Here is a 15,919-nt window from a genome sequence, read left to right on the forward strand (position 1 = left end):
TCTCTCTCTCTCTCTCTCTCTCTCTCTCTCTCTCTCTCTCTCTCTCTGTTCATGTAGAAGCCCTTGTTGCTGAAGGAGTATGCGAGGAGTGTGTGTTCAGTCTGGAGATGAGTGAGGTGGACACCAAGCCAGCAGAGGTTTACCATGGGTCGGAGCTGCAGTGCACTGTTGGTAGTCTGCTGCCTGGTGCCACATACAGCTTCCAACTGCGGGCTGCCAATGAGGCTGGGGTAAGAAATTCTAATGCACACACACACAGCAGGAATACAAAAGAAAAAGACGAGGTAAAAAAGACAAATTAGGGAGCGGGGAAGAGGGGTAATATTCCGATAAAGACTTACTCAGATAAATCTGATATTCTCTGGGATTAAAGTGGTAAATTTAATATTTTCTGAGATTATCAAGTCGTAAATTTGCGGAAAAAAAATCTGCTTTTTTTTCTTTTTGTCAAGGAACCACCTCGCTTCACCACAGGCATTACACACACTGCTAATGTGAGCAGCAGAGTGAAAAACAGTTTTAATTTGTTTTTTTAATTTTTCATGTGCAATCTTTAGTTTTTCTCGTAATATTACCCTCCTACCCCGGCACCATAGTTGAATCTTTTTTTTTTTTTTTAACTACAATAGGCCTAATTCCCTGCCGTAAAAAAGGCCGTAGAATCCACAAAAAAAATTATGAAACGGGAAACAAAGAACTTCGAGAAGTCAGCTTTTCGAAATGTATAAAAGTAATTCTTATTTTCCACTTTACAGGCTTGAGATTTTGTGTTCTCATGGAAATAAAATCTACTCGGCACATCGAGTACATCACCTGTGGAACCTCTTGATATTATCTCAATATAAAAAACTAAAAACCTCTCATTTGATTCAATATAAAATGTTTTTATCATAGCCACACTACCAGACACGCATAGATGCCGATTCCCAGGGCCTGTATCTTTTAGGTCAGAGTGTCCCAGACGGACTAACAGCAGCCGTGTTCCACAGCTCACATCTGCTTGGTTAGATCATCCACACACTCAAGAGTGAACTAGCTCTCAGACCTGCTAATTGAATGTAGGCACAAACTCAGCGCACACACACACTGAAAAATCGGTGGAACATGCAGAGTGCACCAAAAAAAAAAACAGCACTCACATGTACACACATAAACAGGCAACCCAGTGTGAATTGTGCTGCCCCTCCCGCCTGTGTCAGGCTCAACACATGTCTCATCCTGAATGCGGTGTCGCTTCCTCTCTTTTAGTTCGGAGCGTACTCTGAGCCGACAGAGGTGACGACTGCAGCGGGCCCTCCTGGCCAGTGCGGGGCGCCACTCATCACTCTCACCAGTAACACCTGCGTAACGCTCAACTGGGAGGTGAGACAAACACACACACACACACTGTATTCATCAAACGAAAGAACCAGTTTAATGAGCAAAGAAATCACAAGACAGACAGAAGGAGACAGAGAAGCCACATTTCCTAAAGCAGACTGAAGAGGCCCAACCTCCTTTTTTTTCTGTTACTACTGACCTAAAAAGCTGCTGCTATAAAAATGTGACTGCCTGGGCTGTTGTGGACAAGTAGACCCAGGAGTATTGTTTGTAGCAATCAAACTCATCCTGGATGATGCATCCACTTTAAAAAGAAAGCCTCCCTGTTTAATTGAATAAAGCCTATCTCTAGTAATATAACACCTTATTACCCCTCGGCCTGCTTTAATGTGGTTCTTTATTTATGGCAGTATTTTTTCCCCCGTTTCATTCCCTGAGCTTAGCGTGTGTGTCTGTGTGTTGCAGAGTCCCGAGGGTTCGGGCACAGACATCTCCGAGTATCGTTTGGAGTGGGCGAGGGAAGACGACCCCATGGAGCTCATCTACTGTGGAGCCGCCACACAGTGTGAACTGTCTGACCTGACGCCTGCCACAGATTTCTGCTGCAGGCTACAGGTAACACGCACAAATGTACAAACAAAACCTACTTGTGGGTAATAATGACAAGTATGCTTAAGTCCCAAACACACTGAAAGCAATAATTGACGCGCCTCTCATTTGACACATGCCAATTGACGCTCCTATGGCACGCTGCAGGCATCGGATTTGAAATGCCAACGCCACAGAACCAGCAGTGTTTCAGGAGAAGGTCGCTCTTGAGACAACATTTTTGTGTATTGATGATGCACCTTATCTTTTAAATTGTTGATGTGGTGTGATATGAATGAAAGTTAAACTAGGTAATGTGAAATTGGCATCACACGATCCGCTAAATGGAAGATGTACCATGCTGTTGGAGTTCTTTGGACTACAAAGTCCACTCGCTGTTGTACGGTGTTGTTGCAGAGTGACGCGTCTCCTGCCTCATAAACCATCTTTGTCCGAGTACAGTCACCTTCCTGCAGAGAGCACACAAACTGGCCATCAAGCTACAAATGGAGTTTACTTTAAGTAATGACAGCCGATGTGACCTAGGACCGGCGCCGTTTGTCACTGTAACCAGTGAAAGTGACAGTACTGGTATTATCATTAATTAACCATTTATTTCTTTTATAAATGATCGTCCTCTGGGGAGAAATCCATAGCTTTTTATTCATTTTAGCTGTCTTCAAACAGGTACAGCGTCTGCAGAACAAAACAGCTTTTTCCAGTTGCCAGGTTCTCATCTGACGCTCTAAAATCAGAGTAGAGGCGTCAAAGCAGTGTGACAACGCTTTTGGTTAATTTTCGGCCATTTAATACAAATAGGTGTACTTAAAAACGGGCACGTCAGACGCTTTCAGATCTTCGGGCCTTTATTCCCACCCCCACACACAGATTGACTGCATAAGAGATGTTTGCTTACAGGAAATAAGAAAGCACATACTCTGTACAGGACTAGAACACAGACACCTATAAAAACATACACATGAATACATCTGCAAGCTTGAAGGTTGATGATAATTGGTTGTATTTATGTTCTGACTCTTAATCGGGTGCATAAATAAGTGCTCTTTTTATCTGTGTATTTGTCTAACACACACACACACACACACTCTCTCTGGCCCTCCCCCCGATGCACCCTCTAAAGCTATGAATCCATTGACAGCATGGTTTATGACTCATTTCTTTATGGGCTCATTCATAGTTCAGAGGAGAGCACAAGGTCAGGTCAACCCAATGTCCTAATCAATGCGCTTGCGTGCGTATGTGATTTGTCTTTGTGCATTTCTGTGCACATGTGTGTTCATATGTGTAATAAAAAGACAGATGTGCCTCTCAAGAGGACTGCAAGAACAAACCACACAAAAAGCATCCACTTGGTTGAACTCTCTGTGACTCCTTATGTCCTGCACCTGTATGAGCCAGTGCAGTTTCGCCTACTGTAGCGTTGTGTCAAATCGGCATCGCCTGACATACCCTTGTTTTATGAGAACACTTGAAATGGCCAGACGCTCGCACAAGGATACAGTAGATAAAAAGTTTCTCACATTTCTTTGTCTTTCAAGTCTCACAAAAAAATATTTTACGCCTGAAGATGAATCAGAAAAACTACTGATATCTGGCTTTAGTACATTTTTATGCTTTGAAAATCCGGCTGATTTTAAAAAGCTGGTATGTTTTGTCCCGGTTTACTCCACGCTGAGTTTGAGGCATTGAAGTAGACTATTACAACTCAAAAGCGATTGGAGGACATTTAATAGAGGCTACTTGGGGTGAATATAAATGTGCAACACGGCACAAGAAATATACTAATGTGCTTTCACACAACTAATTTAAATTCAACTCCCTCCGCTGGTTTCCTTTTCTTGTTTCCGTTCTTTATGTCAGTTTTTACCCTCTGTTTTAATTGGTCTTGCTCTTTGTCTGTATCACTCTTTTAACCTTCATCTGTTTATCTTCGTTTTTGTCTCTCCACTCGTCCTCTTCTTTTTGTCCCTCTTTTACCGTCTTTTCTGTCCTCAAATTCCTCTTTTGCCTGCCTTATCTCCTTCATCATCCTCACCTGACTCTGTGTGTGTGTGTGTGTGTGTGTGTGTGTGTTTGCATCCACCTCAGGCGGTGAATCAGGCAGGTGCCGGTCCTTACAGCGAGCAGGTGAGTTTCCAGACCCCGGCAACGAATCCCGACCCGGTCTCCTCCATCACCCTCCTGGACCTCCCGACCTCCTCGGAGTCAGGTCACTCCCCATCTACCTGCTTCCTCCTGAAGTGGGACGAGCCAAACAGCAACGGGGCAGAAATCACCTCCTACGTCATCACCCTGGACGACCAAACCATCACTGTGGAATCAGGGACAAGTCACCTTGTCGCAGGCCTGCAGCCAGACAGCGAATACAGGTACTGTAGACATGCTGATGTGAGGCACATTCATGTTTTTCATTGGATGCAAAGTTTGTATTCATGACGATCAGCAAATCATGGGTTGACATTTTGACTTTCAGGAGCTACAAAACAAATACAAAAACATACTACCACAGAAATTAATTTTGTGCAGATATTCAATACTAAATAATGAACCTGCATTAACAGATCAACTGCAGCGGTTTCTAGATCTTTACTTTAGTTTAAAACAGCTGCCTGCAGCATTTTAAATCTATGCTGCGAGAACAAAAACAGTAGTTGCTGGCTGATGATGAAACATGATGAAATGCTCCGTCGAGCTAAAGAGACGGAGTGATAATTCGCTGGGGGTTCATCGCTGTGACCCTTTCACATTCTGCTACATATTTATCTGCTTGTAAATCATTTATATTTTTTTGGATTCATGATGGCGCCCCCTAGTTTAGCATTAATTTAACGCAATGCTGTTCAGTTTGTTGACGTAAATGGAGACCTTGTATCAATACCGCCAATCAAATCTTGCATAAAGGTGGTCACGCTGAGCCAGACAGAAGCCACGCAACACAAGAGCCACAGACTTCCACCAACAACCCACATTAGTCTCCCTCTTATCTTACTTACAGTAAAGACACATGTCTTATCCTGCACCGTAGCTTGTTGACCAAACGAAAATCCACCATTAAACGGCATGTAAATGTACCTGCAAATATCTCTTTGGTCGGGGGTTAGATGCTGGTGAGGTCTTTGCTCTTCAATACCACTAACTACTCGCTGTCTCTCCATGACATAAGATAACCCTTTATTGATGTAGGCTTAAGCACAATATTGTTTACTTTCTCTCTTGTTCCCGACAGTGTAACACATGAATATTAAGGAGCAAGTATATAGGAGGCAGTCGTTGTGTATAGTAGCTATAGCTTGTATGATGTTTGAGCAGTGATGTCAGGCCCTGTTTCACTCAAGCAACAGTAAATATTACTTTTACTCTTGTGTGTGTGTGCATGCGATTGTGTGTATGCATGTGATTGTGTAGTGCAGTGGTTCTCAAACTGTGGGGCGCGCCCCTCTAGTGGGGCGCAGCGGTATTGCAGGTGGGGCGCAGGGGGAAATGCAGAATTTTTTTATTTCAAGAACTTTATTCATACCTGCAAACTTGTCGCTTTTCGGCGAAATTCGCCGTTTTGAATCAAAATATATCATCCACGTGAATCGTGTAGATCCGTAGAGGTTTTTTTTTTGAGGGGGTCAACTGGCCAGCCAGCGTTTCTCAGATTGGAGAGAGACTTCGTGGACTGTTAACGTTCGTCATTATCACGATTTAGGAGGAAAAAACGTAACGTGATGAAACATGCAGCCCCCCCGTGTTCCGGTTCAGTTCACGCGGTCACTCGTTAACGTTAATTAAACCGGAACACCGGCACATCTGGTTGCAGGTTGTTTTTTTTAACTCAAAGTAGAATGAGGATGATTTCGTGGTCAGAATAACTTTCATGACCACGAAACATGAGGCCCAGATACTGATGAGATGATGAGGTCAAAGAGCTTCAAGGAGAGGAGGCTGTTTGTGTAGCGCAGCTTGACGCAGGGCTGAGCTGTGAAGGAGCTGGGCCTGCATAAAGGTGGAGGTGTAAACAGACGTGAGTACAGCTTCCCGCTGTCACAGTGTTTTAAATACATTGATAAGGCAGGGTATGCTAAATGCAGCCTCTGCTCCAAGGAGATAAAGTACAGCAACAAGGGCTCACATGCCCTCTCATCACTGACGGACACTGTTCACTGTAATGACCACAGCCAGTGTACTAACAGTCCCACGTGCAGTTAAATCACAGCTATTATTTTACTTTTAGAATGCTACATTTTAAAGCTCATATTTAAAATAAAATGCTCCCGATATGTGTGAGCATATGGCTCATTTTGTTTTGTTTTGCACAGGTTGCACGTTATTGTTGTTTTGAAAAGATATGCAGTGTAAAACTCTTTATTGCCAAATATTTGAACTTGTTTTGTTTAGTTTTTCACAGGTTGCACTTTATTGTTATTATCTTGAAAAGATATTCAGTGCAAAACAAGTGAATTGCAGCCACAATAAGCAATTTTTTGCCAAATATTAGTTATTTTTTGCACAGATTGAACTTTATTTGCATTGTTCTAACAAAGCGATTGCACATTGTATTTGTTTTTGTCTGATGGAGCAATCTGGTTTACTTGAAAGGGATTGCAATTTTCTTTATTCTATTATTGGAAAAAGCACAGATTGAGGAGTCGCAAAATGTTATTTCAATAAAAGTTCAACATGGACCATTTTGTTCCAATTTCGTTGGGGCGGTGGGGCATGAACATTTTTCTTCCTCCAAAGTGGGGCGTGACAGAAAAAGTTTGAGAACCACTGGTGTAGTGGGTTCTTTTAATTGGGGGGTGGAGTCTAAGGTAGGGTGACGTGTGAAGAGGCACAAGATCAAACACCATTGTTTTCATTCTAGGGTTGTTTTTGTCCCGATGTCACTCTACTATGTTGCATAACGGCTTACACAGAGGCAGAACACTGTGCATGCGTGCGCTCATGTACACCGGTGTGTGTGTGTGTGTGTGTGTGTGTGTGTGTGTATGAGGGTCTGCCTGTAGGAGTTCTTGTGTGTGGCAATTACGGTAATTCTGGTTGTTGTTTACAGCAGTGCGGGATACTCAAATAATATTATTCGTCTTTCATTTTGCGTGTATAGCTCTGGGAAGCACTGCAGCAAATGGTGTTTACTCTGTCGGAGTGGGACTGTGTGTGCTTCAGTGCAGGTTTAAAATGTCTTATTGTTGAGAAGTAATATTTAGACCTGTTTTTCCTCTGTCCGTACTTGGGACAACTGTCCCTAATAACAATAGTTGTACTTTCAAGAGAAACATAGTCATTTTGATATAGTCTTCTATGTTATAATAGTCCACCTTCAACTACCTAGAAAAGGATTTAGTTTTTTAATTTATCTTACAATTGCATTTCATGTTTTCACTGACTTCATAACCTTTAGGTCTCCAACAAGTGTGCAGAATTTAAAAAACATAACTGGCAGCTGATTTTTTTATTCAGTAATGGCTTTTTTTTCTCTCCAAATACAAGCTTTCACAGCCTTATGCATCTTCGCTCAACACCTTCACAGTCCATTACTAATGTTAAAGGTAGACACACTTTGAGAGGATAATTGTCACACATCATGGATTACAGATTCCCTAAAGTTGAAGTGCTAAGAAAGTGCGCTTTTAAACAGAGATGTTAAGCACAAAATGTAAATTTCTAACAAATATTTAAAGGAGACTTGTCACTAAAATAAATGTATTCGCAGGAAGGCACTTGCAAATTAGACCTTGTATTTACATTTGGCTAGCTGTCAATAACTTGAGCGTATGATGAGTGACTAGTTAGGGGTTTGAGTGTTTTGCTCAGCATGAGACATGTTTACCTCAAACCTAATGGTTGTATTGTGACCGCTGATGTACCACCTTTTGATCATCGTTTCCCTCGGTTTCCCTCATTTCACGATGAAACAAAAAATGCATCTATTCTGAACTTTGATATGTAAATCCCGAAATGACAAAATGTAATCCCTCATCATCAAAAGCTAAGATCCTTCGTCTGTCATTCTCTTCCTTCTCTATCCCTCACCTCATCTTTTAACTAGATGCTTAATTACCCAGCGGATGGATGGAAAGCTGCCCTTTCTCATCGGCTCTCACTCAGCTGCATGAATTACAATAAAAGGTTACAGTTACAGAGAATCAGCAATTAAATGTCAGACGGTGGATGCTCTCTAGCCGAGGGCCTCTGATATGGATGCTAATCAGCTGGTCATACATTGGCAGAAAAGGGGTGCGGAAGGGAGGGGGATTCCGAGAAGAAAGGCAGCAGGGGGTTTTGAAAAAACAAAAATCTATTTCTGGAGATTCATTTTAATTAGTAGTAGATCTGCATGTCCCCGTTTGTGTGTGTTTGTGTGTGTGTGTGTGTGTGTGTGTGTGTGTGTGTGTGTGTGTGTGTACGTGCATTTTAGTATCTCTTATGAATCATCAGAATCAGCTTTATTGGCCATGTATGCGTACGTATACATGGAATTTGACTCCGGTTTCCACTTCGCTCTCGACACAAATTTACAATAAACAAAAAAAAAAAATATATATATAAAAAATAATAAAGGGCAGCAAAAAAAACAAAACAGATGTAGGTATAAACATTTAACAATATGTGCAATATAAGTATAAACATATATCCAAAAAGTATATACATATGAACATAAACCTATAAACAACAATGGCAATGGAATTGAGGTGATAGTGCAAGTAGTGGTAATAGTGCAGACAGAGGTAGTAGTGCAGTATGACTGATTAATTGTTCATCAGGGTAACGGCCAGCGGAAAGAAGCTGTTCCTGTGTCTGGTGGTTTTGGCTTTGGTTTTTGATACAGTCAGGAAAAACATACACACTCAGAATTTTCTCTGTCGACTTTTTCTGGATTGGCTTTTTGGCAACATAAATCAAAAAATAGATTTCTGTTGCTTGGAAAATGATTTTCAAACAGTAAATCTTGTAAAACCCTCTGCAGCAGCGATTGCTTTTTTCATGAACACAACTATATCTGGATGAAGGGAAAAGTGGGCCAACAAGTCCAGACATATTTAAGTCTCATCCTGGAGAGTACATTGACTTGTAATGGGGGAATGGTAGTGGGCGAAGAAATTGCAGACGAATCCGAGGTTAAAGCTAACCAGCAAGATCAGCCTCTTCACTGAAAATGACTGCACCACCACCATTACATACACACAGTAAGAACACACACATGGTTACGTAGTAGCCTATATGTACACCCAGCATTTATGTACATGTTATTTTGGCTTGTGAACTTAACATCTGCACACAACATACGTGGTGCGGTAACACCATTTCTACAGTTCCGAAAATATCAATCAATACATGTGAAATGTCAACTTTATCTCAGGGATTTTCAAAGTGACGTTCTGTAACGAACAATTCGTAATCTGTCTTGCAGTGTACATATCCAGGCGGTGAATGCCATCGGCTCCGGTCCCTTGAGTCCACCCCTGCTGGAAAGGACTCGCCCCCTCCCTCCAGCCCCGCCCCCTCTTGAATGCTCGGCGGCCGGCCCTCAGAGCCTGAAGCTGAAGTGGGGGGAAAACGCCAGCAACACGCACACCCGTGCCCTGCTCGCCGACGACATGGTCTACACACTACAGATGGAGGACAAGAACCACAGGTGGGCTGGCAGGCACACTAATCTATACCGCTCTTATATCGTTGTTTCCCTCGTGGTGTAGACCGAGAAGGGGTCCATCTTGCTATATTCTAGGCCACGTAAAGAAAACGTCAAACATCCAAAACGTACACATCAATGATGAACAATTAAAGCTTACATTTCTGCATTGAAGAAATAATCCTAAATTGTGTTCACACTGTACATACAAATCATCGTTATGCTACTAAGTCATTCACAGCAGCTCCTGTATGCCCCACACCCTCTGCATTACTTTAAAAATAATGAACACACTTGGAACGTTTACGTTTAGAACTGTGGGACTCAAGATGAGTGTATTTCATGTATAGAGTCTCAGCTACGAGCGGGAATTGAAACTGTGATTGTGAGGACCTCTTTAAACCTCACAGCCGCCCTGCGCACCACATTACTCAGACTGTTCAACCCACAGCTAGTCAATACAGCAAATAAGACCCCAGAAGGTCAATACTACATACACACTCACACAAACACAAGATGGACCGAACATGAACAGCCTGGGAGAAGATGAGGGAGCTTGTGTGCCTGAATGCCTAGTTAGAGGTACGTGTGTAGGTCCTGCGTGCGTGCGTGCGTGCATGCGTGTGTGTGTGTGTGTGTGTGTGTGTGTGTTGGTTTATGCAGTAACCAGATGTACCCACGAATAGTCACGTTGAGGGCATCTGGAACCAGCTGCGATGCAGCCTCCAACAATCAACCGACTCATCAGACAGGTGTGTCAGATAGAGAAACAGGGAGACAGAGTGGGGGAGAAGGGGGAAAGGGCAAAACATAATCGCTGACAGGGAGTGAAACACATAATTGGAAGGAGGGCAGAATCTTTTATACATTCACGCAGAAATAACAAAGAGGATTAGGATGGAATAAGAAAGGCACGGACAAAGAAGAAGGTAACAGACCAAACTCAAAAGCAGTTAAGAGCCACTTTTATATACCAGCCCGTCTGCCCACCTGTCGGTTTATCTCCCTCCGTCGAGCCCTCTACCATTCTGGTTGGCCAGCTATCAGTGTTTGAATTAAGGCTTGGCTGGCATCAAGTTGGCACCCCTGGAATGGTAACCTTTCCGACACACACACACAGAGGCATCCCATGTACGCTGGCATAAACACACTCCCTGCCAGCCAAATGATAAGAGCTTTCACAGTTTAGAGAGGGTTACTCACCCTTTTCTAACTGGCACAGTGATTGGTATGGCAGTATGCTAGTCAGTGTGTGTTTCTGTTTCAGTGACAGTGCTTGCACGCACTTGTGTATGTCTACGGTATTTTGATCAGATGGTATTTTGAGGGAAACTTCCCTGCATATGCTGTAAATTGAAGAAAAACATTTGCTTCTTCTGATTTTATGATTTTTTTCATGCTTCACATACACCGGGGGCCCCATACAGTGGGCGACTGTGGCTAAGTGGATAGCAAGGCCGTCTTTAAATCAGAGGGTCGGCGGTTCAATCTCCGGCTCTGCTAGTCGCATGTCGATGTGTCCTTGAGCAAGACACTTAACCCCAAAAATTGCTCCCGTAGTTGTGCCTGCGGTATAGAAATGTGATAGAATCTGAATTGTAAGTCGCTTTGGATAAAAGCGTCTGCTAAATGACTGTAATGTAATGGTTAAAACAGGCAATGATATTCTGGTATCCGCAGTCAGTCCAGTTGTCATGGTACCGCTCCCTTTTCTTTATGCTCATCATGGAAACGACAGAACGTTGGTCAAAGTTGTAAATGTAAATGTAAATATTTATAGAAGATTTAAAACAACAGTTGAACAAGGTGCTGAATAGCATCAAAATAGCAAATAAATGAAGAAAAAAGTAAATAATAAAATAAAACAATAAACATAAGAATAATAACAATAAAAGAATTGCAGCACAATAGAGGATGAAGTCAATGTAACACACTCAACTTGAATTGAATGCCATTGAGAAGAAGACGTAGCAGCGACGTAAAGGTTTCCAGGTCTGAGCAGCTCTTACATGAAGAGTAGGAAAGCTCTTCCAGAGATTAAGGGCAGCCACCGCAAAGGATCGGCCGCCTCTATTTCTGTCCCTGAATCTCGTAACATCAAAGAGCATCTGGTTGGTCGGCCTCATTGTAAAAGCATCAATTTTACTGTATATATTCAAGGAAAGCAATGGACCTTGGTGAATTTTCACACTTCAAGATTTATTTGGATAGAACTGCAGGTCATTTGTTTGGTATAAATGATAAAGCAGCATCTCCACACAGCCCCAAAAACACAAACATCATGTCACTCTCTCCTCTTCATCGCCCTGAGGATACTGTCAATAAACTATAATTGTGTAATTGACTGAATTACCCATAATGACCATGTGTGATTCCTGACGTATTCAACTTAATTGCCTTTGCTTAGGATTCATCACTTGCAGCTACCGGTGGTTGTGGCGGGGCGTTTAGGTGCGTTAGCGGCTGCATTAGTGCCGTGTGTGCAGAGGGTTAACGACAGATGAATGGATCGAGCTGGTTTGCAGGGCTCCCCTTCCTCCCCCTCCTCACACTCTATTAGGGTGAATTAGCAGGACGTTTTTGATGAAATTGCCGTGGCAACCAGATGCTTCATCGCTAATCATAATGTATCAAGGGAGATTGCAAGGGCATTTTGAGGAAAAGCAAAGGATCAAATCTTTAAATTGCTTTGAAAGCAAACTTATTAAATAGCCAGCTGCAATTTCGGCAAATATAATTTCACATTCGGACGTTAAATTCCATCAGTGTCGGTTTTTTTTTTTTCAACCAAATAGCATTACTATGTATTTATGTCTTTGACATTGGCTGTCCCCGACTCTGTCTCTTGCTGGAATCTCGTTGTCTCTGGACGATCTCATTCATATTTATTCATCTCAATTTATTGTTAGAAAGGTGACTTCACCTCTGGAGGATCTCGAGAGAAATGTGTGCCCCCTTTCCTGCATTTTATCCCTCCCACCTCATCTTTCACCCTCTTTGTTTTTCTCCCATCCACCCTGCCACGTCTCTGTGGTTGTATAAGATGATAATCAAAGCTGTTTCCTCAGGTTCCCTATATTAAATCCCGTTCTCCCTCTCCGTCCCTCTCCGTCCCTCTTCCTCCCTCATTCGTCCACTCTTATCTCCCTGTATGCAGACTTGTTGCTTGTGTTCTGTCCTCCCTCGCTCATGGCTTTTATTTTATTTTCTTTCTCATTTTGCCCACTCTGTTGTTGCCCTTTTTAAAAGCTTTAAGCTTTCAAGTTTGTTTGATTTCAAAATACCTTCTGACCGAGGTTCTGGAAATATAAAGGCGCCATGGCAACCCAGGCAGTGCAGTGCGAAGAAGGCTTAAAGCTTCTGACGTTGTATTCGAATGCAGGTGGAAGCACAAGGCACTGTAGGGCAAAGCTCTGGTTCAGTTGCTGTTATTCATAAGAATGAGACAGCCATACATCTATTGCAATGTCTCACCCATTTGTTTACTTGTTCGTCCATCTTCGTCATTTGTCCGTCCCTTCATCGTTGCATCCGGTCAATCCGAAAAAAAGGGATGGCGACAATGTCTGCTCTCTGTCCTCTGCTCCTGGCTGTGGTTGATCAGTCGGCTCTTTGGCTCAGGACGGTTCCTCTCGTTAACTGTGGTCTGGTGATTTGTGTGTGTGTGTGTGTGTGTGTTTATTGTCTTTGCTCTGCTGAGTGTTAATTGTTTTTGATGAGGGAAACTTATAATGATGGAAATGTTGAAATATTTACTGTTTTTATGTAAGAATTTGTCATTTACGTATAGCCATGTGGTAGTTTGAGTCTAGAGAGAGGAAAAGGAGAGACTCGGATCTCTTCAAGGTGTGATTCATTAAAGACTTATGGACCATCAGTTCAAGACTACAGACCATTACTCAGCCGGGATGCTACACGTAGTATTAATTCTATCACCGCTGGGTGTCTGCCGGTGTTAAGACAGTGAGGCAAAGGATTAACAACAACATCATACATCAGCCAGAGAGACGCATCACTTCTCGCTAGTGCAGCTACATACTGCACTAGCGACAAGGCGTCTCTTTCCTCTTCCAGTAGATCCTCCATCATCATCTCCGCGTTATAATTACCAGTCACCTCGCTTTTTATCCTCCTTTATTTCTCCACTCCCTCACATCTGCTTCTGACTTACTCCCTCCATCACTGCCTCCTCTTCCCACTTGCCCCGTCACCTTTGTCTCTCTCCCTCTCTCTACTCCCTCTCTGCCATAAACCTTCGTCGCACGGACTTTTACCTTACTGTGCTGAAAAGCTGATAGCGGAGATATATAACCACCTTTTCAGCTCAAATCCTCATTTCTCTCAGACTCCCTCATTCACTCACTTATCATCTCTCTTTCATTCCATCAATCTCTCCATCTAGCCAGCCAGAAAGCCTTTTTTTGTGCTAGATGTCATTAGACTTGTGACTTTGGCCTGTCAGTCCTGTGTGTCTTATAAATCACTGCTATCTTTGTTGGGATGCATTCTCCTCTCTTCCCACCAGCATCCTCGTTTCTTTTCAAGGTCTCAACTAAGCAACAACAAAGGAAGTACCAAAAACACTGTGATATATAGATGTATATACATAATGGTTCAGCCTGCAATGTAAGGCCCCCATAACTGTTAATAAGCACAGCTGTGATGAGTCATTGAAAAGTGGAAAATGCATCAATCCGTTTGGTGATGAGTGCAATCCAATTATCGATGCCTCATCCCTCACTGCTCTTGTTATCCAAGTTATTAACTGAATTTCTCTTCACCTCACTCCTCACCTTCTCCCTTATCTTTCACTCTCTTTTTCATCCTGTTCAGGTTTGTCTCCCCTTTTCTTCTGTCCTTCACCTCTTATTCCCAATTACAGATTCGTCCTCTAGATTTGTGATTCATTGTGTCTTTCTTGCTCTTTCTTATTCTGTGTGTCCAGGTTTGTGACGATCTACCGCGGCCCCAGCCACACCTACAAGGTCCAGCGATTGACTGAGTCGAGCAGCTACATCTTCAGAATACAGGCCATCAGCGATGCAGGGGAGGGTCCTTTCTCTGACACACTCACCTTCTGCACCACCAAGTCTGTACCACCTGCCCTCAAAGGTAAACTGACGCAGGCAAAGTGTGCGTTTGTCTCATGGTTTGTGTGTGTTTTGTTGCTACATGGATGACGCCAGTGCAGCTATCTGTAAATCCATCACACACGTTTGTGTATGAAAGTCCTTTCTTTGTTCTTATTAGCTAGTTTCAAACTGTAAAATAAGACCTTAAGTTAAGAAATGTCTTAGCGTGTGAGACTTTAGCACTGTGTAAATTGATTGTCAGGAACCCTCTGTTGCACCGTCCAATCAAAAGAATGCTCTTCATAAACAGGAAGTCACAGTAGCATCACAAGCCGTTCCATGACTTCCAAAAATGACTGTTTTAGGGCGGAATCAAATACATTAAGCTTAACTGCTAATCTTTTGTAAATGTAGGTATTATTTAGTTTGCTTATAAGAGCATACATGGACAAATGTGTGTTTTTCAGAGTTCATGTAGTTCTGAATGAGGGAAATATCAGATTCTGCTAACCTATTTTATGCTATTTGGTCATTTAGTGTGACGTTTTTAGCACAAAGCTAAAACGTTGAGTCCTTGAGGGTATGTTGTTATATTTGTGAAATTTACCTTTCATTTTTTCAAGTGTCAGGTCAAATGTGTCGACCATAATGCATATTTATAACTCTTTTACTCTAGAAGGATCGTACAGTGTAGTGGCAACCTAACGTTAACTTCATCAGTCGAGTAAATTAGCAGTTAGCCTCCACCTGTCAGTGGGTGTAAATATTTAGTTTCAACCAATATCTACATAATAGGTTTGTGTTGCGCAACCCAGTTTAATTTAGTATTTCATCAATCTCCAGCTATATTATAAGTAGACCAAGTTTCAACTTTTGAAGCGCTGTTGCATCTGGCTCCGGCAGTTTAGGAGTTACACTGAACGGCCCCAAAGAGGTGATACACTTAGAGGAGAGGAAAAGGCAATCCATTAGTTCCTGGTTGGCTGTTGCTTGATTATCGCCTCCAGTATGTGGTGTTTGCTGTAAACTGAGAGGCTGTGGCTGATTATACCGACAGTAATCGCAGTGAGGAGTATCCTCACAGGTGATATAAACGGAAAGTATTACGGGTTTGACTGTGATGCTGTGAATATGCAGCACAGCATTGATGTATCCATTAAACAGGCAAATGACAGCCTCAGGGGTCCAGACAGCTTCTATAAAACTGTTCGCATGGTGCTTGTGCACTGTCTGAACTGTTCTCTGCAAAGCCCCTTCTATTCACAACAAAAGCAGGATGAGTCGAGACAACTCAATG

The 15,919-nt window shown here is 42.5% G+C and overlaps 1 protein-coding gene across 4 annotated transcripts in view; it reads left to right on the plus strand.

Moving 5' to 3' along the window:
• The window catches only part of fndc3ba (fibronectin type III domain containing 3Ba), an 84,114-nt gene that overhangs the window by 63,926 nt on the left and 4,269 nt on the right, over positions 1-15,919 (plus strand). For all 4 annotated transcript variants that reach the window (XM_031847470.1, XM_031847471.1, XM_031847472.1 and 1 more), the window contains 6 exons: positions 58-230; positions 1,249-1,362; positions 1,786-1,935; positions 4,018-4,298; positions 9,329-9,553; positions 14,496-14,662. In XM_031847470.1, the coding sequence (XP_031703330.1) occupies positions 58-230; positions 1,249-1,362; positions 1,786-1,935; positions 4,018-4,298; positions 9,329-9,553; positions 14,496-14,662 (1,110 nt within the window). The remainder of the gene's footprint in view (positions 1-57; positions 231-1,248; positions 1,363-1,785; positions 1,936-4,017; positions 4,299-9,328; positions 9,554-14,495; positions 14,663-15,919) is intronic.

The sequence above is a fragment of the Anarrhichthys ocellatus genome, unplaced genomic scaffold, assembly GCF_004355925.1.
Source record: "Anarrhichthys ocellatus isolate YVR2014 unplaced genomic scaffold, GSC_Weel_1.0 scaffold7, whole genome shotgun sequence".
Lineage (NCBI taxonomy): Eukaryota > Metazoa > Chordata > Actinopteri > Perciformes > Anarhichadidae > Anarrhichthys > Anarrhichthys ocellatus.